At 46.1% G+C, this 27,431-nt stretch overlaps 1 protein-coding gene across 1 annotated transcript in view; it reads right to left on the reverse strand.

Annotated features, from left to right (window-relative positions):
* UGGT2 (UDP-glucose glycoprotein glucosyltransferase 2) overlaps positions 1-27,431 on the reverse strand; it is a 282,769-nt gene that overhangs the window by 210,945 nt on the left and 44,393 nt on the right. The window contains exon 8 of the mRNA XM_077807042.1: positions 9,352-9,452. Coding sequence (XP_077663168.1) covers positions 9,352-9,452 — 101 coding nt within the window. The remainder of the gene's footprint in view (positions 1-9,351; positions 9,453-27,431) is intronic.

Consider the following 27,431-nt stretch of genomic DNA (forward strand, 5'->3'; position numbering starts at 1 on the left):
AAGAGCTCACTCTTTTCACATGTTTCAATGATCCTGGTACCGGGTCCGACTTCTGATGTCTCTTCTTCAGCACTGGTGACACTGAGCTGCCCCTCGGTACTGGTCGTTCCAGAAATAGATGGTAGATTCTGGGGTGCTCAGTACCCTGACCGAGGTAGACTGTTCAGATGGAAGACGTAGCACCATTCCATCAGCAGATATTTTAATTTGGCTGTCCTTTTTTAGAATGAGGCTTAAAGCCCTGACAAATATCACATTTGTTGCTCATATGAGCCTCCCCCAAGCATTTTGAATGTTGAAGTGCTAAAATTTATTTTTCTTCAATATGTTTCTTTAACATCACCTTCTGCTGCCCAATCTATTTTAGCCTTAATGGAGAAAGATCATTTGAAACACAATGCTCTAAATAGGAAAGCTCTTTTATTAAGTAAGCACACTTCTCCACAATACTCTTTTTCTGAAACAACCCATAACAAATGTTCTACTTTCTATTAAGCAAGTTTGAAACAAACACATAAATAAACTAAAACAATGATTTCCTACTGTAAATGTATCCTGAGTTGAAGATATTATGGGAATCTTAACAGGTAACTGATCAGGCAAGTGCTATTAATGTGAAAACAGAAAGACTTATTAATTCAGAAACAACTGATTTTCTCCAATTATAATGGCTAAACAGGCATATGCCTAACTAATTCTCTGATGGATGTTAAGATAATAGTGCTTTGTTGCTTCCCAGAAAGAACAATGTCAGCTTTTACTAATTTTCCATTCTTAAATAACTTTATCATGACAGATTTTATACAGCAGATGTGATGGATTTAGAGCTACTCTGTCATAATTTAATACTGTATGTTGGCCTGGTTATTGAGATATTTTCTGTATGAATATATTTGTTTAATACAACAGGAAGATGTCTGGGAAAACGGGCAGGAAGGGTGAGAATAACTTATGATAAGCCCCATCGCTCCACAAAAATTTGAGAGTTATTAAGGGATAATGTCAGGACTATTAGCTTTGAAGATTTTGCCTTGCCTCCAGCTAACCAAAAACGACTCTTTTGAGCAAGGACAGGTAAAGGCCTATAAACACAAAATATCAACAGAACCTTGGCTGACTAAAGAAAGAACATGCTTTCGAAGGAGGAGGGTATCTGTTCAGGGGAACTACATTGACGCCAGGTCTACACTACAAAATTATATCGACCTAATTTAAACATCGGCATACAGCCACCACAGTTATTAACTCACTTGTGTGCATGCACACTTGGCTCCTTGTGTCAGTGATGCATGTCCTCACCAGGAGCACTTTATCAATTGTATTGTCAGTGCGGTGAATTGTGAGACAGTACCTGAAGACTAATAACAGTCGATGCAAGCAACACAGTGTCTGACACTAAGCAACTGACACGGTCAATCTAAGTACATTGACCGTGACTCTATGCTGCTCGGGGAGGCGGTGTTACTAAACTGGAATGGAGAGGCACTTACGTCGGCAGGAGCCAAATTTAAGCCAAGACACTTCCACTTCCAGGCAGCTTACATCGACCTAACCGTGTAGCATAGACCAGGCCACAGGCACACAATACCTCAGGCGTATCTGAAGGAGTTAGTCTGTCTAGATGAAATAGACATGCATGTAGTCTGCTTTAAAATCTTCTCTCTACTGTTAAAATAAACAATACTTTGGTTATAAGAAGGCTGTCTGATCACCATATACCATTGGTCACAGATTCAGAAAGGGAAGAGCAGCAGGTACCTGAACTCAGTTGGACCTTCTGGATAAGAATGGTTGCTACAAGGTACTGTAGCCCAGGGCCCACTCTAGTAGAGAGAGGGAGAACTGCAAAATTCCACTCCAGGTTAGATAAGCACAGGAGGCCGAACACCTGAAGAAATATGCTCAGAGAGATCATAAAGTGGTCAGAGGGGCAGTTAGCCCTGTAACTATCACAACAGGTTTTAATTCTTGCTTAGTAGCAATGCTCTGCATCTTTATATGAGAGACCTGGGTTTAATTCCTTCCTATTTGTTTGTTCCTCACTTCAATTAAAAATAAGAATATTATTCTATCATCTGGCTGCTATGTGCTGCCATCTTGCAGAGCTAAAAAACAAAGCAGGGTTTGAGTTGGTCAGTATGTGGATGGGTAACCTCCAAAGTGGGAAAAAGGCTTTGGAGATTAGAACTCAAGCTATCTGGGCCAGCTGGCCTTATCTTCACTGTGCTACAAAGTTTGAACCTGGAAAGTAGCCTTTTCAAAGCCTTTACCCACTCACAAATATCAGCAAAATCCCTGTTTACCAAAGGGTTTGAGACCTTCAAACAAACTGGATTATGATGTACGTGTATCTGCCAAAATGTGATGTGATATTTATAGTTAACATATTCCAGTTTTATCAAGCAACTATATTTCTCTACAGGGCTGTTTATTTTCATTCGAAAACACTCCTTTCTCTTGCTCACAAATCTGCCCTCCCCCCAAACACACATTTCCTTCTGGCCCAAATTTTACACATTTAGAGACTGATATTACAGTTGAAGAAGATAAGCTTTTTGTGTTTAGGGTGTTGTATGTTTTAAATCTGGCATATTCACAAACAATAAACTGTTAAACTATTTATCATTGTAGTAAAAGATCATTTATCAGCTATTATATAAAGCATACTGTACACACACATCCCTATTGTATAAACTTTAGAATCATGTAGAAAAAAATTCTAATCTTCTCTAAGCTTTACAGTCAACTTCTCACATTCTTAACATATGATAGGTGTGATAAAAGTAATAGATTATATGTTACAGTGACACTACCTCTGACCTACTCCTGCACAATATTATTAGAAACTGTAAGAGGGAAAACCACAGTTCTACAATGATTTATAATTCAATTCAAGCTGCATTTCAGCCATAAAATATCCTCCTATAGGTCATCAGTATGGAAGCTGCATAGAAATCAACTTCTTCACAGCTGTCCCTCCATTCTTTTTTGTAAGGAAGTTTTTAAATAGCTTGCGTTCTTTCATCTGATGTTCCATTTAAAAAATTATCAGTAAGACTTGCAATGGTTTTATTAAAAAAAACAAAAACAAAACAGCATTTATAAGAGACAGAACAGAACCTGAGATGTATTTCTCTGTATTTTATCTTGACCTGATGGTGAGGATGAGGTGTTATTTTTGGTCTGACTTCATATTAAAAAAAAAAAGTTCAGAAACCAAGTTTACCAAATTAATACCTTAAATAAAACTGTAAGGCAGAAAGATAGGTCAATTTTATCTTTTGGAGATAGCTATAGTTTACTATAGTGTAAAGTGATTGCAACATTCCTTTAGTTTATTACTACTAAAATAAGAACATCACGTGTATGCTGTTTGAAATAATACTAACCTTTCCATGAAAGGTGAACTCTTTAGAAAGGATGGGTTACTCACCTTGTAACGGGAGTTCTTCAAGATGTATTCGTGATGCTGTATAAAAGGGCACTACAGTACACTAGTGTGGTCACCACTTTTACAAAATTGGTGATAAATCTTATACAAAGTATGCCCTGTCAGGTATCATTGGAAAAGACAGGTTTCAAAGTAGCAGCTGTGTTAGTCTCCACTCGCAAAAAGAAAAGGAGTACTTGTGGCACCTTAGAAACTAACAAATTTATTTGAGCATCCGATGAAGTGAGCTATAGCTCACGAAAGCTTATGCTCAAATAAATTTGTTAGTCTCTAAGATGCCACAAGTACTCCTTTTCTTACTGGAAAAGATGTGGTCTGCTGGACGTTACTATCTTGTTATAATGTGTGTATTGACATTGTGTACGAAATTATGAAATTTTGCTATATGCTTGTATTTCAAACATATTGTAAGTCTGAGAAATACCTGCAGATGAGCTCTCCAGGAAAGACAAAGAAACTGTAAACAAACACTCCTGCTGGTCAGTCTCAGAGACATCTCATACAACAAATACTACACAGAAGATGCAGGCAAAAATTTGCAGTTTGAATGAAGTTGTCTCAGCCAGCAGGTAAGTGATGAACTCCCTGACCCCCTTTTCACAGCCAGAATTTTTTCCAGAAAAAGGGTCAAGATATAAACAGGGGAAAGAAAGACCCCTTGGTACCTCTTTCTTACCACATGTCTGAACTGATGAACTCTAAAAAGGAAAATTTTGAACAAAGGACTAAGGTCCCCAATACAGTAACTCCTCACTTAACGTTGTAGTTATGTTCCTGAAAAATGCGACTTTAAGCGAAACGATGTTAAGCGAATCCAATTTCCCCATAAGAATTAATGTAAATGGGGGGGGGGGGATTAGGTTCCAGGGAATATATATATATTTTTTTGCCAGACAAAAGACTATATATAGTCTAAAAAAAATAGTCTAAAAAAAATTTCCCTGGAACCTAACCCCCTAACCCCCTCCCCACACACACACAGAGTATAAGTTTTAAACAAACAACGTAATACTGTACACAGCAATGACTGTGAAGCTTGGTTGAGGTGGTGAAGTCAGAGGGTGGGATATTTCCCAGGTGATGCCTTACTGCTAAATGATGAACTAGCAATTGGCTGAGCCCTCAAGGGTTAACTCGTTGTTAATGTAGCCTCACACTCTACAAGGCAGCACAAATGGAGGGAGGGGAGACAGCATGGCAGACAGAGGCACAAACTCTGTGTGTGTGTGGGTGTGGGATGCGCATTTCCCCTTTAAGTACACTGACCCCACTCTTACGTGCACTACCTTGTTAAGTTAATCAGCAAGCTGAGACCACAGCTGCTGCCTGGAAGCTCCCTCCATCCTGAACCCTGTCGTGTGCCCCCCTGCTCTATGGAAGATGGGGTAAGCAGGGTGCAGGAGCGGGGGGAGGAGGACATCCTGACATTAGCCCAGCACTGGCCCCCGCCCCTGCACAGCAAGCAGGAGGCTCGGGAAGCCGCTTCAAGGCAGAGGGCAGGAGCAGCACATGGCAGTGGGGGGAGGGACAGCTGAACTGTCGGCAATTGATATCCTGCTGGGTAGCTGCCGCACAGGGAACTTAGGGAAGTGGGGAGCTGATAGGGAGGCTGCCGGTCCACCCTGGTTCCAAGTCCCCAACAGCTAGCTCCAAAGAGCTGCTCTTCCTGCAAGCAGTGGATAAAGCAGGCGACTGCCAAATGACATTATAAGGGAGCATTGCACAACTTTAAATGAGCATGTTCCCTAACTGATCAGCAACATAACGATGAAACAACGTTAACCGGGACAACTTTAAGAGAGGAGTTACTGTACTATTTGGGCAAACCAGAGAGACTTATAGAAAACTAGCAGATATAACATCCCTGCTAGCATTTTGGATTTACAAACTTGAATTCATCTGTAATGTATTTTACCTGAATTTAACCTCCGAAATAACTCATCTTCTTTCTCAGTTAAGAAACTTTAGTTAGTTTACTAAAGTAATTGGCTGATAGCGTTATCTTTGGTGAGATATGAAGTGTACCTTCACCTCGGGTAAGTGTTGGCTCTTTGGAGCTGGGAGTAATCTAACGTGCGGTGACTTCTGGTTTTAATAACCTTTCATCACATAAGTCCAGTTGGTTTGGGTGGTATCATAGGCTGAAGTGTCTAAGGGGACTGATACTAGCTCCATGGGAAGCTAGTATAGTGAACCAGGAGCACACATTTATTGCTGGTTTGGTTAAATCTAACTATAGAATATACCACCAGTTTGGGAGTGTCTGCCCAGTTTTGACAGTCAGACCTGAGATTAGCTCTCTCAGTTGTGACTCATTCCAGACAGCATGGCAATGTTGTCCTTACGTGTAATGTACTTCAGGTTGCACATGCTATCCATATGCCTGGGACCACAGATTTTTCCCTAGTAGTGTCTATCTGGTCCACAGATGTGTCCCCGCTCTTCTCGCACTCCGTACTGAAGGAATAAAGACAGCTGCTATTTGAGTTCATTCTCTAGCTCTAAACCCCAGCAGGAGAAACCAGACAGTGAGGAAGGAGAGCGAGTGGTGCACTACACATAGGGAAAACACACTGAAGAACTCAAGTTACCACAAAGTGAATAGCCCATCCTTTTTCTTCAAGTGCTTCTCCCTATGTGCCGTGCACTTCAGGTGATTCACAAGTGGTCTCTCTGTCAAGAAGGTGGGTATCCGGAGTCCTATGTCACAAAAAGCTGCAGAACTGTTCTGCCCAAAGAGCCATTGAAGGCATCTCCTTGCACCAGTGCGTAGAGTCTAGCAAAACTGAACAGAGCTGCAGGTTGCTGCTCTGAAAATGTCAGAAACAGTATGTCTGTAAAGGAAGCTACCGATACTGCCTGAGCTCTTGTCAAGTGTGCTCTCACTTCAAAGTTCATCTCACAGAAGAGCAGGATGCTACCAAGATTCATTTTGACAGCCTCTGGGTAGAAATCTCCTTTTGTTTGTTCCAAAAATGATAGAAAGAGCTTATGAGACTTTTGAAATGATTTGTCCTTTCCAAATGCAAGGCAAGAGCCTTATGTACATCCAATGAGTGTCACAATACTACTTCTCTACGAGAGTGAGGTTGGGATAGAACATAGTTAAGTGGATACTGTGGGTGATAAGAAAGTTCACCACCACCTTCTGGATGAACTTTGGATGCAGTTTCATGGATTCATGGATTCCAAGGCCAGAAGGGACCATCATGATCATCCCTCTCACCTCTTGTACAGCATCACTTCCCCAATAACTCCTGGAGCAAATCTTTTAGCAAAGCTTTCAATCTTGATTTGAAAATGATCAATGATGGAGAATGCACCACAACTCTAAATAAATTATTCCAATTGTTATTACTCTCGCTGTTAAAAATGCCTCCTCTGTGTGGAAAACTGTATGGAGGGGATCTACCATAAGCACCCCTAGCTCCCCAACTCTTCTGGACAATGGTTTACAACCCAAACTGCTAGCTTCATAGAAAGCAGTAGCAGAGAGCAGGTTACCAGAAGCTCAAAGAGAGACTTAGACAGGATTTAGGTTCAAGTCCCAGGTTTTGGCAGAAAAGCGAAGACTTTAATAATGCACTTCTGCCTGAAGGGCCAATCTAGCCACCAGGTTTCCCATGTCAATCAGGACCTGGGACTGGTCTCTAATGCCCTGGGACACCTATAGGTGAAATCTGCTAATCTGTTTTAGACAGTAAAACCATATGATCTTCAACACTTGGCAGTTTGAGACCTGAAACTTCAGGCAGGCTAAGAAATATATCTTTCTCCCAACAAGGTCTACCCTCTTCACTTCTTTCTCAAGCAGCACAGACCTGGCCTGTCTCTGTCTGCTGTATTTGGTGGCCACTAACACTACCAATGAGTTAGGAGATGGCTAAGAGAATAGGTACTCTGACACCTGCACAGATTTGAAATACCTCTTTCAGCCCACATGGATATTGGTAGAACAATGGAAAAGTGTCTTGGTGGGTTGAAGAATGGCCTTTTTAATGGAAGGGCCACTCTACTCAGTCCAAGCTATGAAGGATATCCAGCAATCTGTGCAGGGCTTCCTCTCTTCCAGGGGGATCTGTAGTGACTCTATCCCCCTTTTAAGTTTGGAAGGCCTGACTCATCAGGACATCACATAGAGAAGGGGAGAACAAGGTCACTGGTTAGGTGTCCCTCTGTTCCTGTTCTTCCTCATGCTGCTATTATTGTACATCTTGAGGAAGCGAAGATGTTCTTCCCCTTCTCTGGGAACCATGGATCTCCTTGGGTCCGAAGTCCCACAACATGGGTACATTCAGCGGTAGTCTCACGGATCTTCTGGGCCCCAGTACTACCCCTGCGGAATCACATAGCCTCTTGGTCCAGGGCCCCAGGGTGCTGGGTACCAACAGGTATAGGGAGAATACTTTTTCACATAGGAGTGGCATGAGATCCTGGAGATTCCTGACAGTCAGACTGGGCTCAATAACCTCAAGGGACCCCTTGGAGCATATTCTGGGGATGGGTGTCTCCCACAGCCCTTTTCTTACTCAGAGGATTTGGAAGCAGGGTTCAATGGGAGAGCTCTCAGTACTGGAGAAGGTGGTGATGACTTGCCTCTACTCATCAACGGTACCAGTGACAGTCTGGCTCAAACCCTACTCGAAGACAGAGATAGAGAGGGGTACTGCATAGAGATTGGTACCAGGTACTATGCTCTAGAGAATACTCGTGACTCCAATTCCGGGAGCACCATGAGATCCTCTGGTGCCAAGACACAATCCAGAATAGATGGGGTCATTTCCTTGACTCGAGCTGTTGAGTAGTGGGTGCCAGATTTGGCGGTACCAATGTGGTTGACTTGTGTGCCAAGGTATCAGTCCCAGTACCAGAGGGTGGTGCAGTTTTGCCCTTTGAAGAAACCCTGTTCCAGTCCCTCCAATTACCAGATGGTCCCACTCCTGAATATGAAGTTTCCTGATGACCTGGTACAGGGTGGGGACTTCTACCTCTTCTGACAGGGCTTGGAAGGGAACTTTCCTTATTGTGCTAGTGGGAATGTTTATGTCTCCCTTCTCCCTGCCTCCCCTTGCTCTGCTCTCCTGAATCACTTGGAGCCAGGGGGAGGAGGGTGGAAGTCTTAGAACTGCTCTGGACCAGAGAAGAGGGGCCACTCTTACCTTCTTCAGGCAAGGGAGTCTTCTCAGCCACAGGTTTTTCCTGCCTTCATGAAGGAACCTTCGGAGTCAGAACCCACTCAGCTGCTTGGTTCTACTCCAGAAGGACATGAACATACTGCACCTAGAAGGGACATTAGTTTTCTCCAGGCAGTACACATGCGTTCTGATAGTATGTGACCTGGAAGGGCTTGTGACCAGCTTGTGATACAGCTTTTAAAGCTGGGGGTCATTGGCATACTCTTCCCACAAATGAAAAGAACCAGGTCTGGGGTGATGGGGTGTGTGTGCATGCGTATACAGATACCATTCCCAGTGCTGTATGGGTGGTTCCAAGAATTAGGGAACCAAACCCGTACAACTATCTCATAACTAACTAACTATAAAATAATAGAACTATTTACAGAGAAATGCTACAAAGTCAGCATGAACCCTGAAGCTCCCAAGAGCAGTAAGGAGGAACCTTATTGCAGACCAGCAGCTCCCTTCATTTCCCTGGTACAGAGCCTGAGGTGGCAGACGTGTAGGCATGGACCAGATGCACACTGCTCGGGAAATATCTCCAGGTCCTGGGATGCATGTGCAACCTAAAGTCCATCACACATAGGGACAAGCACTTGAAGAATAAAAGTAGTTTTTGGTATAGTTTTTATAATCACCAATACAGCAAAGAAGAATTAAACAAAATGAGCGTCAACTCACAAACAAAAACAAACAAACAAACATAGCACACTAAATATATACCTTGTAGCTCCCAGACCTTCAGCGGTTCCAAGTTATTAGTACTTTCAATTAGGTGTTTTCTGAACTCCTTCAGATTATCTTTAAGGTCAGGATACATCTGTCTAGATCAAAACATTAAAAAAAAATCAAATTACCTCCTTCCATCACATACAAAACTGTTTACAGTTTTATCTTGCTTCTGTATTTAAGGTAACAAACAAGAATTTAACACTTCTATAAACAGAGATGAGGATTTATGAATGCAGCCACAATTTAAGGCCTCATCTTGAGAATGCTTTAAACACCCACAGCTTCTATTCATGATTTCAAGGAGAACTGAAATTACTCAGTAATTCTCTAGATCAGACCCTAAATAAACTGATGGGTTATCTGAACCTAATTTAGGTTTCTAACAAATAGACAAAATGATATTGTATATGAAATGAACTTTGCTTTAAGTGTATTAAGGGTCTGGCAAATGATCACAAATTTAGAGGATTTAATGCAAACATGGGGCCATGTGCATTCGTGAGTAACTCAACTACCTTCCATGGAGTTACATGAGGGTTGTATTTTGCACATGTTCTTAAACTATTTTCACCAGTCACCTCCCAAAATGTATTATATATTAGAAGGTCACACACTTTGTTGCTTCTGCAGCCTGGATCATGTTTCATATACCAGGGGTTCCTTCCACTCCCCCATTCATGCTCAGAAGCTCCCTCTGTGCCACCCTTCTACCACCCTCTGTTTCAGGGACTCCCTGCAATCTCCCTCCCCATGACAGGGCCTCTGTGTGTTCCCCATTCCTCCCCCCATTGCAAGGTCCCTCATTTTTCCCCACTCATGTCAGGGGCTCTGGGGGCCTCCCATTCCCTCTGCATGCCATAGGCCATCCCCCTCCATTCCAGGACTATTGTGCTCCCCATATTCCCTCCTTCCCCACTATTCTCTTCCCTCTACATGTCAGAGGCAGCTCTATGTGCCCCCTACTCCCCTGTATGGTAGGGTACCCAATTCCTACCCCTATCCCAGGGCCAATATGCTTCTGTATTCCACCGCATACCAGGTCCCCACTTCCTCCTGCCAGGAGTTCTGTATGACCCCACCACTTCCCACATGTCAGCAGCTCTGTGGTGCCCCTCCTTTTTCTCCTTTGTTTTTTTTATTTTATTTTAACCAAAATCAATAGGGTTCTGCCCACGAATGTCTAGAAAATTCCCTGAAATGCATGAATTGATTGGATAGGGGGTTCAAAAGTTATTACATTATATCCAAACAGAGAAATGCCATCAAGTTGAGTCTAAGTCCTCAAAAATTCCACCAATTAAAGAGAAATTCTGCTCTCTAAACACATGTACACCCCTTTCACAGCACGTCACAATACTAGTTGTATATTTTTGATCATTTTGGCAATGTTCAAATACAGCAGTGATAAGCACATTATAAATACTTATGACTTGTCTACACAACAAGCTGGTGTGCTGCAGATTTACACTCTGGCTTGCAGCACAGTAACTTGCTGTGTAGACAAGCCCTTAGAGAAAACTAAATAGAGAGGTGGACAGAGAGACTGACATTCGCTTCAGTGGAACCTGTTTGAAGTACAAGAATAGCATTTGGCCCATGCTGTCAATGGAATTCCTAACTTTAAAAGTTGTTCAGCAATTAGTTCAGCTTTTCAATATCACAGCAATAAGAACCGAACCAATTATAAAAAATACCTACTGAAGCCAGTGGATACTGACCCCAGTTACGTAACAAGGGTATTAACTTCTTGTAACCCCTACCATGTCACATGATGGGCCACAAAATAAAAATTTTTATCAGTTCATTTCATCCTTCATTATATGATACCAGAAATAAACTAAATCTCAAACAATAATGCTGCAAATGAAGCCACCTGAATCCTTTGGTCTAGAAGGGCCTGGGCAACCTTGCAGAAAATTGAAGAAGAAAGTTGCAGTATTTCCAAATTCTCCTGGAGGCAAGAGGCATTAAACATAAATCCAGGAGACTGATTTCCTCCACACATCTACATGTGGCAGGTCCAGAGATACTTCCAATCTAAAACTCATTCCAACAGGAGCAGGAAGGAGAATACAAACTAGCAGAGTATATCATTCAGAAATTTCAAGAATACTTTATCTCAATCAAAAATTTCACTTGTGCAGGACATATTTTCTTTATAAACTACCATAGGAAACCATAAATCATTAGATTAAAGGCCTACTTAATAAATCTAAGTCATGTGAATTTGAACAGTTAACAGGTGCAATAATTATAGAGTAAATTATTGGTGGTATATTGACAGCTATGTCAAAACAAAATGATTACTAGAAATGGATTTGCGCTTGCAAAGAATAATGGATATTTGTAGGTCTAGTGAAAGCTGCCTCCCAAATAAAAGTGATAGCAAGCAGGAAAAGGTAACAAGATATACAGACAAAATAAAAGGATAACTGCAGAGACTAAGTTTATAATAAATGAGGCAATCAAAATGCGATGCATATGAGATAAAGGGTAGATCCACACTTACGGCAATGTGTACAGTACAAACACTGAATGCCAACTAGCACGGGCATAACAGCACTGTGGATGGCGAGGTACTGCTTAGCAGAGTACAGTGCACTACACATCGGAAGCCTACGCTGTATATCCTATATGGGTCTCTACATACCTAAGCAACGTCTCCCATGTCTACTTTGCTATCTTTGGCAATGTAGCGTTCTGCTGCCTTCCCACTTCTGGAGCTTTTTCTCGCTACAGTCAAAGACTGTCACTAGGGAAAGGCTCTGGCAGTGGGGATTATGACAGAGTGCTGGGCAACAGCTGCTGATCCAACACTCTGGTCACTGCAACTCTAATTAGTTGTTCTAGAGTAGACCTGATTAAGGCCTGGTCTACATCACAGAGTTAGGTTGACATAAGGCAGCTTATGTTAACCTAACTCTGTAAGCATCTACACTAAAGCTCCCACTGATGTAAGTCACCATTACATCAACTTAACTTCACGTCCATGAGTAATCAATGTAGTTAGGGCAACACAGTATCCATGTAGACACTGCATTACTTACATCGCCTGTTGGCTGTCAGCCCCATGCAGGGCTCATAGCTGGAGTCGCACTGTCAGCAAACTGTCAGTATAAGCTGTCAGCCCCATTCAGAGCTCACAGCTGAAGCCCTCCAACCCTGGGGCTGACAGTTTCTTATTCAATCAAACAGTGCACCTTGGTGGGGGAGCACAGGATAGTTCTATTTTTTAGTTCTACTTTCCCTATTCTCCTAGCTGAGGCGATTGACACCAGGAAGGCCGTTTTCAATGACAGGTATGTAAGCGAACAGGTTGCCATAGTTCGAAGGGAGGTCTAGTCAGGCTTTTCAACATTAGGTTTAGATCCCATGTAGGGGTGGGATGTCGGGGTTGTGATAAAAGGTTTACTATATCTCCGAGGAATGATTTTGTGGTTTGGTGTGATAGCATCAAGTATCCCTTTACTTGTTGGTGGAAAGCTCCTATAGCTGCTAGGTGGACCCTGAGTGAACTGAGAGATAGTCTTGATTTTTTAAGAGTCAGTATATAGTCTATGCTCTTTGGAAGAGTAGCAGACGTTGGAGAAATTTTTTGGGAACTACACCAAGCCTGATACCTGGACTACTTTTGCTGGTACATACGGCATGATGTGGATCTTCTACTGTGTAGTAATAAGTCTTGTATCTCCTCCAAGCAGGAGTTTTCTATGCGTTGGAACCATGAAAGAGCCAAGACTTGAGGCGGAGACTCCTCAGGTTGGGATGCAGAGTGTGTCCTTCATTCTGCGAGAGGAGGTAGAGTGGATTGGAGAGAGATCAGTGCATATGTTGTGAGTTGTGACAGGTAAGGATATCAAGTTTGTCTCAGCCAGGTGGAAGCAATCAGTATGATCTGTGCTTCTTCTCTTTTTATTTTAAATAGGACTTTTGACAATAGGGGAAATGGGAGAAAGGCATAGAAAAGGTTCTTGTCCCAAGGAATAAGAAGAATGTCACCCAGGGAGTGCTGTTCTATCCCTGCTCTGGAGCAGAAACATGGACATTTCCTCTTCAGGTAAGTGGCAAACAGGTCTGTGGTCGGTGTCCCCCACTGCCTGAATAGGTTATGAAGCACTGCTGGGTTTATTTCCCATTCATGGTCATGTGGGAACTTGCATGTGAGAGACGGTCTGCCATCAAGTTTTGTGTGCCGAGAAGGTAGGCCACTGATAGTGTAATATTGTGGGAGATGTACCAGTTCCATAACTTTAGTGCTTCTGAGCAGAGGGAGCGTGAACTGGCTCCTGCTTGTCTATTTATGTAGTCCACACATGTTATGTTGTCTGTTAGAACTCTCGTGTGTTCCCTTGATCAGCAAGAGGAAACAAGTGCAGGCATTCCTGACCGCTCTGGGCTCAAGGAGGTTGATGTGAAGAGAAGTGTCCTTGAACGACCATTTCCTTGTGTTGTAAGGTCATTTAGATGCATGGCCCATCCTATGAGGGATTTATCAGTGGTGAGAAGTAGTGACAGGAAAGTTTGTGAAAAGGGGATCCCTTTGGAAACATTTGCTGGGTTTTTCAACCAATCCAGAAAGCTTTTGACCTTAGTGGGCAGTGAGAGAGGTTTGTCTAGTCTGTCTCTGTTTGGTCTGTAGACCGAGCTGAACCACATCTGGAGACACTACATATGAAGCCTGGCATGAAGTATCACCGCTGTGCCAGCTGCCATATGCCCCCAAGAGTTGGAGGCAGTGTCTGGCTGATATCTGGGGGCTGTTTTTTACTGTCTCTATGAGCGTGGCCAAGGAGAGGAGCCTGTGGTGGGGTAGAAGCACTTTGGCCTGTAACAAGTCGAGGTCCGGCCCTACGAATTCCAGGCATTTTACCAGGGCAAGGGTTGATTTCTTGGCATTGATCTATAGGCCCAGTTCTATGAATAAGTCTATTGTGGCTTTAGTAACACAGCAAACCTCGTTGACGGAGAAGGCTCTCAAGAGGCAATCATCCAGGTAGGGGTAGATCATGATCCTCTAGGAGCATAGGTGAGCAGTCACTACTGAGAACACTCTCGGAGCCGATGATAGCCTGAAGGGGAGTACTCTGTACTGGTAGTCATTGTTTGCTAGGGTAAATCTGAGAAACTATCTGTAGGCTGGTAGAATTGAAATATGGAAATAGGCATCCTGAAGGTTGAGGATCAAAAACCAGTCTCCCTGTTCCAGTGCTAGAGTAATCGTTGCTAGAGTGGCCCTCTTGACTTTTTGAGCTTTGACAAACTTGTTGAGTGCTCTGAGGTCTAGTATGTGTCTCCAACCTCCCTTTCTCTTGGGTATTAGGACATAGCAAGAGTAAAAAGCTTTGCCTCATAGATATTGAGGTACTGATTCTATGGCTCCTAACTGGAGGAGGCAATCTATTTCTTGTCACAGTAAACTCTCCTGAGAAGGGTCCCTGAACAGGGACGGGGAGGGGTGCTGTGCGCAGAGAAGAAGGTAAAGTGGATAGAATACCCATTGCAAATGATCTCCAAGACGCATTGGTCCCAAGTGCGATGGAATATGGCAAGGTGGTAGCTGAATGGGGAGGATAGGTTGGTCACCTGTAGTATTTCAGGGGAGTGGTACGTCAACACCTCGACCAATCCGTCAAAATTGGAGTTTTGGGGTAGATGGTTGCAACAAGGAAGGCTGTGGAACTGATGGTTTGCATCTGGAGAACCTAGATTTCTTTCTTTGAGGTTCATAAAAGCATTGAGTTGTGTACTGAGAGGTATGGAATTTATGTTGAGACTGAGTACTAAATGTTCTGATGTCCGGATGTATAGATCTGTAATGAGCAGAGAGTGGCCCTGGTATCCCTAATGGTATGGAGGGACACGTCAGTTTTTTCAGCAAACAACTTGATGCCTTCAAAGGGAAGGTCTTCCGCAGTTGTCTGCACATAACCACTGCCGTAGAGATGGACCGGGTCACTGTATCGGCTGCATGGACAGCTAACTGGAGCCCTGTTTTGGCTGCTAGCTGCCCTTCCTGGTTGCTCTGTGACTCTGGGAGCTGACCAATAAAACTGTTGAGTTTCAAATAGTTAATGTAGTCATACTTGGTCATCAGGCTTGACAATTTGCAATTCAAAAATGCAAAGTCACAGAGGAGTAGACCTTTCTCCTGAAGAGAACCAAGTGCTTCCTATCATGCGGGTGGATCTCATTTGGTGCTGGTGGCTGTGGGAGTTTACTCTGTCCACAAAGATGGAGTTGGGGGAGGGTGGGAAAAAAGAAATCCCGCCTTCTAGCTGGAACGTAACATTTTTTATCAGCCCATTTCCAAATAGGCGTCACGGAAGCTGGGGTTTGCCATCTAGTTTTTGCAGGGTCCAGGAGGAGGAGGAAGAATATAGGATGTCAAGGAGTTTGGTGAGTGTCCTCTCCTTCCTCCAGAGGTATTTGCATTGTGTTTGCAGCCACTTTTGAAATGTCACGGAGTAGCCAGAAATCATCAGCTAAGGGTCCCTTTTCCCCAACCAGGATATGGATTTCAAGAAGTGCTTCTCTTGCAAAGAGGCTATCTCTGTGGCAGACAAACACTCTCGCTGCATATGCTGCCTCGGGGAAGGCCACATTTCCCAGGAGTGTCATCTCTGCCAACAACTCAGACCGAGGTCTCGAAAATCAGGGAGTTGAGACAGAAGATCATCTTTATGGCGGCAGCCCTGCAACCTTCCCCAGTCCGTGCCAGGAGTCACCCGGAAGGCGCAAGTCTTCCCCACAGCCCTCAACATGCAAGGACCCTGGCTCAAAGAAACCAGCTGTGAATGCCTCTCATAAAGACATCAAAAAAAGAGAGTAGTGAGTCTCCAAGCTGGCCGTAAAAGATCTCCGGCATGCTCAGTACCATCAGCACCAAGACAATCCAAGCCCAGTACCCACGGCTCACAAAGATCTGGAACGGCAGGTACTGTTGACGTGCCTATGGATCTGACGGGCACAGGTACTGAGCCAAGGGCATTGATGGGCAAAGATAGGAGTAGAGAGTACTCCAGTAAGAAAATGCTGCAGGTACGCACTGAACCTTCAACACCGTCATCTGTGCCCCATTCAGCACTGCAACGTTCAGTGCGGGCAAGATCCCAGACTCCCTCCATTCCACCACTAGCACTGGGGCGGTCAGCACTGCTGAAATCATGGCACACAGGTGAACTCAGGGTATCTGATATACCAGAGTCTCCTCTTCTCGGAACCAGGAACTCGGAACCGAGTTTTCTCCCAGTACCTGCCAGTTCTCTTCGGTACCTGCCATGCACCTCCACTTTCTAGACAGTGAGCCAGAGGAAGTCGTCTCCCATCACTCCTCCCACTTTCCCTATGATTCCCGCTATGAAGGGGTTCCTTGGTCATACCCTGAGCCTGCCCTACCCCCACCATGGTACGACCATAGGGCACCACCGCCAGGTTCTATCCCACCACCCCAGTGGCCGTACTGGGATCCCTGGGCATCATATCACCTCCACACTTCTCAGGCTTCGAGCCTCACCCATGAGACCCTTAGACGATCTCTCTCAGCTATGGCATCTAGAACCTCGGAACCTCCAGAGGAGATTGTAGAGGAATAGGAGTATGGATTGCAGGAACAGGTTACCCTGAGAACCAAGATATCTTTCTTCTCCCCTGATGAAACAGTCATGCCCTGCCATGTACATTGGTTACTTACCTTACACCAGGGGTCTCAAACATGCGGTCCGCCAAGATCCCCACAGCCCCCCCATCCCTTCCCCAGCACGCCACCTCCCCAGCCTACCTCCAGGCCAGGGGTTGGCAAACTATAGCCCTGGGCCGAATCCGGTCCCTCAGGGCTTTGGATCTGGCCCACGGATTTGCCAACCCCGGGGTGCTGAGGGCCCAGCACCGCTTTGGAAAGCGGCGGGCGCCGCTTCCCTGCAACCCCGGTGGGAGGGGGAGGAGAGAACTCTGTGAGCTGTTCTTGCCTGTGGTTACCTCCCCTGAAGCTCCCATTGGCCGGGAACAGGGAACCGTGGCCAAATGGGAGCTTCAGGGGAGGTACCTAGGCAAGAACAGCTCACTGAGTTCTCTGCTCCCCCTCTCCCCAGGGCTGCAGGGACAGGGTGCTCACTCCTTCCCAGAGCAGCACGGGCCGGGTAGGTTCCTGGCCCTGGTGCGCACCCCTGCCAACCCAGAGCCACTCAAGGTAAGCAGCACCGGGCTGGAATCTGAACCCCTCCTGCACCCCAACTCCCTGCTCTTAGCCCCCTACCACACCCAACCCTCTGCCACACCCCACACTCCCTCCTGCACCCCAACCCCCTGCCCTCAGCCCCCTGCTGCACCTCATGGGCAGGGGCAGAGTGGGGGGGCAGGGGCAACGGGGGGGGGGTGATGCCGCTCTCAGGCCAACCTACGAGTCCTCATGTGACCCTCCTGGTGATTCGAGTTTGAGACCCCTGCCCTACACTAACTGTGGGTCTTCAAGATGTGTTGTCCACATGTATTTCACTTCTGGTGTGCATGTGCCTGATGGACTGAGATCAGAATCTTCTGAACAGCAGTGTCTGTTGGGGCCACACCAGAGTCCCACAGCCAAAGACACAAAGGGCTGGGCAGACAACTGCTCTTCAGTTCCTTCACAAAAACAAAATCCAGAGTATCAAGGATTCCAAAGTGATGGGGAAGGAGAGCAGAATGTGGAACCCAAGTGGAAACTACTTCTCAAAGAACCACAGTTAGCATGGGGTAAGTAACCATTCTTTTTCTCTGAGTGACTGCTCACATGTATTCCCCTTCTGATGACTCACAAGCACTGAACTCAAGCCTGGAGGTGAGTATTCTGAGTTTACTGACTACGGGACAGCTCTGCTGAAGTAGGTGCTGGATCTGAATTCCTCTACCAAGGAGTGGTGCTGAGTGAAGGTGTGAACGGAGTTCCAGGTAGCTGCTTTAAAAATCTCTGAAACTGGGACACATCACAGTGAAGAAGTAGAGACTCCCTGAGCTCTGGTGGAATTGGTCCTAACCTGTCCAAGGGGGTTTAAATGGGTCACTGCCTAGCATGTCTTAATACAGTCTGTGACCCATTTAGACAATCTTTGAGTGGAGATCGAGAATGCTAGGAACAATTTTGGAGAATTCCTCAAAGGTTCTGTTCTCTCTAGATAGTAAGGCTATGTCTACACAGCCCTACAGTTCAGACTACAGGGGTGTGAACTGCAGCCTGTACCAGCATGTTGCACTGTAACTCCAACATGTGGATGCTGCTGGCACAAACTAAAACTCTTTAAATAGGACTATGTTAACACAAACTAGGTAACCTTATCGTTACCAAATGAGCAGTGGTGTAGACAAGCACTAAGACAGAGATCTGACAACATCCAGGGTGTGAAGTTTAGCTTCTTCCCAAGTGGTGTGAGGCAGATCACCTGATTAAGATTAAAATCAGAAACCACTTTAAATAAGAACCTTGGTAAGGTTCTAAAGTAATTTTGCTCCTGTGGAATACTACTTAAGGGGACCCCGCTGTAAGGGCTTGAATGTTTCCTATCCTTCTGTGTGAGGTTATGGCCACTAAGCAATGGTTTTCATGGATAGGTGGTACAAAGAGCAGGTCACCAAATGCTCAAAAGGAGATCCTATCGAACTTGTTAAAACAACGTTGAGGTCTCAGGAGGGCAGAGGGTCTCTGACTGGTGGTAAGACATGAAGTAGACCCTTGAGAAATCTAGCCACTGTCAAATGACAGAAGACAATGGGGCCTTCCAGAAGGGAACAGTGAGGAAAGATAGCCACAAGGTGCATTCTTAGGGAGCTTATGGAAAGGCCTAAACACGTTAAGTACTCCAGGATACTAGCCAGCAGTGCTTTCAAGGGAGACAGACAATTCTCCAATGCCTAGAGAGAGAACCTCTTCTATTTAGCAGCTTAAGTAGGTCTGGTAGAGTCCTTTCTCCAGCAAGCTAGGATGTTTTCAATGCTAAGGAGCAGTATCCATCAGTGGATGTCAGCCAGCCAACACCCAATCTATGAAATGAAGAGATGTTGTATCCAGGTATAGGACTTCTCCCTTCAATTGCATCATCACTTCTGGGTATGTTGGAAGCGTTAGGCACTGACCTAAGAACAGGAATCTATTAAAATGGTTATCTTCAGATAAATACCAACTCTCAGTCCTCAAACATGAATGGATATCCTCTACAGAATGGCTCATATGGCCATAATGTGTAGTTGGGCTATGCAATGCTGTTAACTTATATTTTCCCAAAATTTCAGAGGGAGATGAAAAGGGACAGAAGATGGGAGTCTAGCAGTAGTTATCAAGTCAGGCCAAGAAGCAATTTTAGCTTATATTTGTAGTTCAAATAGAGAGAGATGTTTATGAGAAAAACAGAACAGAAACTAACAAAAAATATGTGGGGACATGCATCATGGATGGGGGACATAAGCAGTCTGACCTAGTGGTCAGAGTGGGAGATCGACCTAGTGGTTAGAGCCAATAAAAAGAACCAAGAGTCAAAGTCAAAGGTCAGAGCCGGAGTCAGAAGCCAGGCAAGGGATCAAGGCTGGAACAGACAGGAGATGGATGGGAACAAGAGAGCAGCAGGTGTGGAGCAAGGGTGGGAATGAGGCAGGAGCAAAGCTAGGAATGACGCTGGGAACAAGGCAGGCACAGGAGATATCACCGTTGCGGGCGTAAACATTAAGCAGCTGGAAACCTGCTACTGCTATTAAATGCAGAATGGTTGGCTCCTTAGCAACCAACTGGGAAGGCCAGCCAATCAGGTGATTCTGCCTCAGCCCAGCTAGGGTCATTAACCAGCCTGAAGACTGAGCTGGCTAGCTCCAGGCTCAGCTGAGGGAACTCAAGCCTGTAGTTCCTAAGAGTTACCCTCACTTTCAGAGGTGCCTTCTAGGGACCCTCGGACTGGGCTTCTTAGGATGGGTCCAATGAAAGTCCCATACTAATCCTGGTGCATGAACATTCTCTGCTGGTTCCCACAATTGGTCATCAAGACAGTAGCCGTCCTAGTACACCAAGTAATAAAGCTTGCCCCAAATTTGCTTGGAGTCAAGAATCTGTCTGATAATACATTCTTCATGCCCATAGTCTGTTATGGCAGCTGGAGGTGGGCTGGGTCAACCTGGGTAAGGGGTTTTTAAGGTAATGTTTTAAAAGAGAGACGTGGATGGGTCTTCATTGACTCTGATAATTGAAGACTGAAAGTCATCCGGCTGATTTGCTCAAGAACCTCAAATGGACCTATATGTTGGTGATAACCAGCTTACTCAATGGTAGGATTCATTTGGGAGTCCAAGTTGATTTGAGATTCCCCAGTGCTAAAGCTAGGTGCAGCCTGGCAGCATCAATTAGCACAACACTTACAGGTTTCTTTGGTGGCTTCCAAATGTTCTATAAGTTCTTGTTATCTGTGATGCAGATGAGTGACCAAGTTTGCTGCTGCTGGGACTGGGGAGTCTGTGAGCAATGCTGGTCGAAAGAAGGGTTGGAAGCCATGAATGGGATCAAGCAGGCTCTGTCGAGCAGAGGCACGGACTGAATTGTTGTAGGTGACCTCGGCTTCTAGCAGCAAGGAAATCTAGTTATAATGGTGATAATTTAGGAAGCACTGGAGTTATTGCTCTAAGATCTGGTTTACCCATTCAGTCTACCCATTGGTCTGCGTGCGCTATGCTGAAGATGTAAGGAGTTTTACACCCAGGATTTAAAAACTCATGCCCAAAACAGGAGACAAGGTGTGGACCTCAATCGAACAGCATGTTGGTCCGCAGTCCATGGAACCAGAAAACAAGCTCTAGGAAGAGATGGGCTTTTTCCAGGGAAGATGGGACCATGCAATAAGGGACAAAGCACGTCATCTTAGTTAAGAGGTCAGCTGTGACTAGCATGACTGTACAACCATCGAAGACAGATAATTCTACAGTGAAGTTGAGGGAAATGGTGGACCAAGGCTGAGATGGGTGGGCAACAGCTGAAGGAAACTGAGTGACTTCCAGCAAGGGTTCTTTGTCCGTAAACTCACGTCACAGGAATTAATGAATTTCATCACATTTGTGCGTATTCCTGCCCACCAGAATTTCCATTAAATGTTTTTTGTTTTGGTTCAACCAAAGCAACTGGCAAGGGAGAAGTTGTGACATAACTTCAAAACTAGGTTGACCATCTAGGACATAAATGCTTTCTCTGTTTTAGAGAATTCCATTCTGTAGCTGGAAACGTGAACTAGGCTGGATGTCTACACTGCCCAACATCTGGTGAATCTGGATGGCAAATGGGTTGTGAAGCAGCAGCTACTGAACTATGGACATTAGGTTCCTGTCCACAGTTCCACTGACAAAATTAGACAATTTAAAAACTGTTGAAAATGGTTTCATGCATGAGTCAACATTTTCATTCTCATGGGAGAAGGCATCCACCCTTCCATATCTTGCACCCGTGCAGCACATCGCAATGAACTCAAACCAAGAAAAGAAAAGTGGCCAATGGATCCGGAGCTGATATAGATTTCTGGCAATGCAGAAATATTCTTAGGTTTTAGTGCTCCATGAGAACCTCAACTGCAAACCCAGCCCCTTCTAAGAGGTACTGCCACTCTTTAAGACATATTTTAATCGCTCGCAGCAACTTATCCTATATGTCAAGGTTTCTCTCTGCCAGGATTAATTTTCGGTAAATGAAACAGGCCCAGGGCTCGGAAAGTAACTTTGGACCAGACTGATGTGGGCTCTCACTTGGGCCTCGGACTGGCCCTTGATGAACCAGTCATGGAACCGCAGTGTCATGGGATGGATGAAGACCAACCAGCCGTGAAACAGGGGATGGAAAGCCAAGATGGTCACCAGGTGCACCTTGATTGGGGACAGCGACAGGCTCTGGAGCTTCAGATATAGCAAATAGTCCAAGATGACTTGAGGGGCGCTTCCTGCACCCGGATGCGGTGATCCGAGCACCAACATGTGAACCGCTTACATTTTGCTACGTAGGTAGCCCTGGTGGAGGGTTTCCTGCTACCCAGCAGGACCTGCTGAACACTGCCTCTCCCCCTCACAGAAACCAGGCCAACAGGTGCAGCGCCGCCAGGTTAGAATCATAGAAGATTAGGGTTGAAAGAGACGTCAGGAGGTCATCTAGTTCAACCCCCTGCTCAAAGCAGGACCAAACCCAACTAAATCAACCCAGCCAGGGCTTTGTCAAGCCGGGCCTTAAAAACTTCTAAGGATGGAGATTTCACCACTTCCCTAGGTAACCCATTCCAGTGCTTCACCATCCTCCTAGTGAAATAGTTTTTCCTAAATTCCAACCTAGACCTGCAACTTGATACCATTGCTCCTTGTTCTGTCATCTGCACCACTGAGAACTGATGAGCTCCTTCCTCTTTGGAACCTCCCCTTCAGGTGGTTGAAGGCTGCTATCAAATCCCCCCTCATTTTTCTCTTCTACAGACTAAATAAGCCCAGTTCCCTCAGCCTCTCCTCATAAGTCATGTGCTCCAGCCCCCTAATCATTTTTGTTGCCCTCCACTGGACTCTCTCCAATTTGTCCACATCCTTTCTATAGTGGAGGCTTCAAAACTGGATGCAATACTACAGATGTGGCCTCACCAGTGCCGAATAGAGGGGAATAGTCACTTCCCTCAATCTGCTGGCAATGCTCCGACTAATGCAGCCCAATATGACATTAGCCTTCTTGGCAACAAGGGCACACTGTTGATTCACATCCAGCTTCTCGTCTCGTAATCCCCAGGTCCTTTTCTGCAGAACTGCCGATTAGCCAGTCTGTCCCCAGCATGGGATTCTTCCTTCCTAAGTACAGGACTTAGAAGGGTTTCTTCAGGTATGTTAGCAACAAGAAGAAAGTCAAGGAAAGTGTGGGCCCCTTACTGAATGAGGGAGGCAACCTAGTGACCGAGGATGTGGAAAAAGCTAATGTACTCAATGCTTTTTTTGCCTCTGTCTTCACGAACAAGGTCAGCTCCCACACTGCTGCACTGGGCAGCACAGCATGGGGAGGAGGTGACCAGCCCGCTGTGGAGAAAGAAGTGGTTCGGGACTATTTAGAAAAGCTGGACGAGCACAAGTCCATGGGGCCGGATGCGCTGCATCCGAGAGTGCTAAAGGAGTGGGCGGATGTGATTGCAGAGCCACTGGCCATTATCTTTGAAAACTCATGGCGATTGGGGGAAGTCCCGGAAGACTGGAAAAAGGCTAATGTAGTGCCAATCTTTAAAAAAGGGAAGGAGGAGGATCCTGGGAACTAGAGGCCAGTCAGCCTCACCTCAGTCCCTGGAAAAATCATGGAGCAGGTCCTCAAGGAATCAATTCTGAAGCACTTAGAGGAGAGGAAAGTGATCAGGAACAGTCAGCATGGATTCACCAAGGCAAGTCATGACTGACTAATCTAATTGCCTTCTATAACAAGATAACTGGCTCCGTGGATGAGGGGAAAGCGGTGGACATGTTGTTCCTTGACTTTAGCAAAGCTTTTGACACGGTCTCCCACAGTATTCTTGCCAGCAAGTTAAAGAAGTATGGGCTGGATGAATGGATTATAAGGTGGATAGAAAGTTGGATTGATTGTCGGGCTCAACGGGTAGTGATCAATGGCTCCATGTCTAGTTGGCAGCCGGTGTCAAGTGGAGTGCCCCAAGGGTCGGTCCTGGGGCCGGTTTTGTTCAATATCTTCATGAATGATCTGGAGGATGGTGTGGATTGCACCCTCAGCAAGTTTGCAGATGACACTAAACTTGGAGGAGAGGTAGACATGATGGAGGATAGGGATAGGATACAGAGGGCCCTAGACAAATTAGAGGAAAAAGAAATCTGAAGAGGTTCAACAAGGACAAGTGCAGAGTCCTGCACTTAGGACGGAAGAATCCCATGCACCACTACAGACTAGGGACCGAATGGCTCGGCAGCAGTTCTGCAGAAAAGGACCTAGGGGTTACAGTGGACAAGAAGCTGGATATGAGTCAACAATGTGCCCTTGTTGCCAAGAAGGCCAATGGTATTTTGGGATGTGTATGTAGGGGCATCGCCAGCAGATCGAGGGATGTGATCGTTCCCCTCTATTCGACATTGGTGAGGCCTCATCTGGAGTACTGTGTCCAGTTTTGGGCCCCACACTACAAGAAGGATGTAGAAAAATTGGAAAGAGGCCAGTGGAGGGCAACAAAAATTATTAGTGGACTGGAACACATGACTTATGAGGAGAGGCTGAAGGAACTGGGATTGTTTAGTCCAGGGAAGAGAAGAATGAGGGGGGATTTGATTGCTTTCAACTACCTGAAAGGGGGTTCCAAAGAGGATGGAACTAGACTGTTCTCAGTGGTAGCTGATGACAGAACAAGGAGTAATGGTCTCCAGTTGCAGTGGGGGAAGTTAGGTTGGATATTAGGAAAAACTTTTTCACTAGGAGGGTGGTGAAACACTGGAATGCGTTACCTAGGGAAGTGGTGGAATCTCCTTCCTTAGATATTTTTAAGGTCAGGCTTGACAAAGCCCTGGCTGGGTTGATTTAGTTGGAGATTGGTCCTGCTTTGAGCAGGGGGTTGGACTAGATGACCTCCTGACGTCCCTTCCAACCCTGATATTCTATGATTCTATGACTCTGCACTTGTCCTTGTTGAACCTCATCAGATTTCTTTTGGCCCAATCCTCCAATTTGGCTAGGTCACTCTGGACCCTCTCTCTACCCTCCAGGGTATCTACCTCTCCTTAGTGTCATCCACAAACTTGCTGAGGCTTCAGTCCACCCCATCATCCAGATCACTAATGAAGATGATGAACAAAACTGGCCCCAGGACTGACCCCTGGGACACTCCTCTTGATTACAGCTGCCATAGAGGTTCCCATGGTTCTGGGACAGAAGATCCACCAAAGAGGCAGCTGCAACGGGGTCGCTGCCAACAGACACAGGAGCATGGCGAACCAGTGCTGACGAGGCTATGCCGGTGCTATGAGGATGACTGTTGCTTTGTCTTGCTTCACCTTGAGCAGGACTGTGTGGATTAGCGGCACTGGCAGGAAGGAGTACATGAGTGCTCCCGACCATGGGATCAGAAAGGCATCCGACAGGGAGCCCTTGTCTCTGCCCAGCAGAGAAAAGAACATGTGGCACTTCCTGTTCTGTCTGGACACAAACAGGTCCACCTGTGGCGTCCCCCACTTGAGGACAACTAGGCTTACTACCTGGATGGAGCGACCATTTGTGATGAGACAAGAATGTCCTGCTGAGGCGATTGGCCAGGACATTCTAGGCTCCAGGCAGGTGGGAGGCCATCAAATGAATATTGTGCCACACACAGGAGTCCAAGAGGCTGAGAGCTTCCCAACAAAGGGACAAAGACCTGATGCCGTTCTGCCTAGTGATGTAGTACATTGCGGCAGTATTGTCCATCAGGACCTGCACCATCCTGCCTTTTAGGTGGGGCATGAAAGCTTGGCACTCGAGGCAAATCGCTCTGAACTCCCTGACATTGATATGAAGGGCCAGGTTGTGTTGCAGCCAATGGCCCTGGGTGTTGAGCTTGCCCAGATGGGCTCCCCAGCCCAGGTCTGATGTGTCTGAGACCAAGATGAGCCAGGGTGAGGGGGTTGCGAAAGGGACTCCCTGCAGCAAAGGCTTGGGATCTGGCCACCAGTCCAGAGACAAGAGGACATGGCTCGGCACCGTGACCACTAGGTCCAGGGGGTGCCTGCTGGGAATGTACACCGAAGCCAACCACGCTTACAGGGGCCTCAGATAAAGCCAGGCATGGCTTACCACATAGGTGCATGTGGCCCAACAGTCACAGGCAAGTGTGGGCTGTGGTGAGAGGTTGGTTCTGTATGTGGCCAATCAAGTCTGACATGGCTTGAAGGCATGCTTCTGGCAAGAAGGCCCTGGTGCGCATGGAGTCGAGAACTGCAGTGATGAACTCTACGCGTTGAACCTGCGTTAATGTGGATTTTTCTGTGTTTATTAGGAGACCAAGATCGCTGCAGGCAGAGCACACCAGATCGAGGCTCCTCTGGACCTGCTCCGGAGACTTGCCCTTGATATGCCAATCGTCGAGATACGGGAAGATCTGAACCCCTCGATGCCTCAGGTAAGCCACCACCAGTGCCACGCATTTCATGAATACCCTGGGGGCCGAGGACAGGCCAAAGGGCAGCGCTGTAAACTGGAAGTGGCACCCTGCCATATAAAGCACAGGAACGGTCTGTGCCCCGGGAAGACAGAGACATGAAAGTAAGCGTCTTTTAAATCAAAAGTGGCATAGCAGTCCCCCAGACCCAGAGAAGGGATGACAGAGGCCAGGGATACCATGCAGAACTTCAACTTCATGAGAGACTTCTTGAGGCCCCACACGTCCAGGATGGGTCGGAGCCCTTTTGCCCTCAGGATTAGGAAGTAGCAGGAATAGAATCCTCTTCCTTACATATCCTGAGGAGTCTCCTCCAAGGCCCCCAGATGTAGGAAGCTCTCGACCTCCTGAATGAGGAGCTGCTTGTGAGAAGGGTTCCTGAAGAGGGACAGGGAAAGGGGAGGACGGGAAGGAGGGGCAGCCACAAATTGCAGGGTGTAGCCCCGAGCCACTATGTCCAGGACCCAACAGTCTGAGATAACCCGTGACCAGGCCGAACGGGAAGGGAACAGATGGTCGAGGAAGGGGCGGGAGGGATCCAGGCAGTTGGCTGGAGTGTCGCTCTCAAGCACACCCTCAAAATGAGTGCTTCTGGCCCACGTGGTGTTTCGCTGGGCCAGCCTGTGCAGGAGATCAGGATGACGAAAGGCTGTGGTGGTTGAACTCAGTGTCCCTTTTCCTCGTAGGCCCCTGCTAAGGCTGCCACTGCCTAGGTGGCGGAGGAAGCCAGAACGGCTGCCTGGATGACTGCAGTGTGTGCATCCCCAGGGAGTGGAGGGTCGCCCTCGTATCCTTTAGGCTGTTCAGACGTGCATCCATTTGGTCAGAGAAAAGACCAATCCTGTCAAACAGAAGGTCCTGAATCGAGGCCTGAATCTCCTGGGACAGGCTGGAGGTCCCTTCGTCCACCAGGGTAGAGAACTCCTGGGCTGCCTCCTAGGA

Source organism: Eretmochelys imbricata, chromosome 1, assembly GCF_965152235.1.
Source record: "Eretmochelys imbricata isolate rEreImb1 chromosome 1, rEreImb1.hap1, whole genome shotgun sequence".
NCBI classification, from domain to species: Eukaryota; Metazoa; Chordata; order Testudines; family Cheloniidae; genus Eretmochelys; species Eretmochelys imbricata.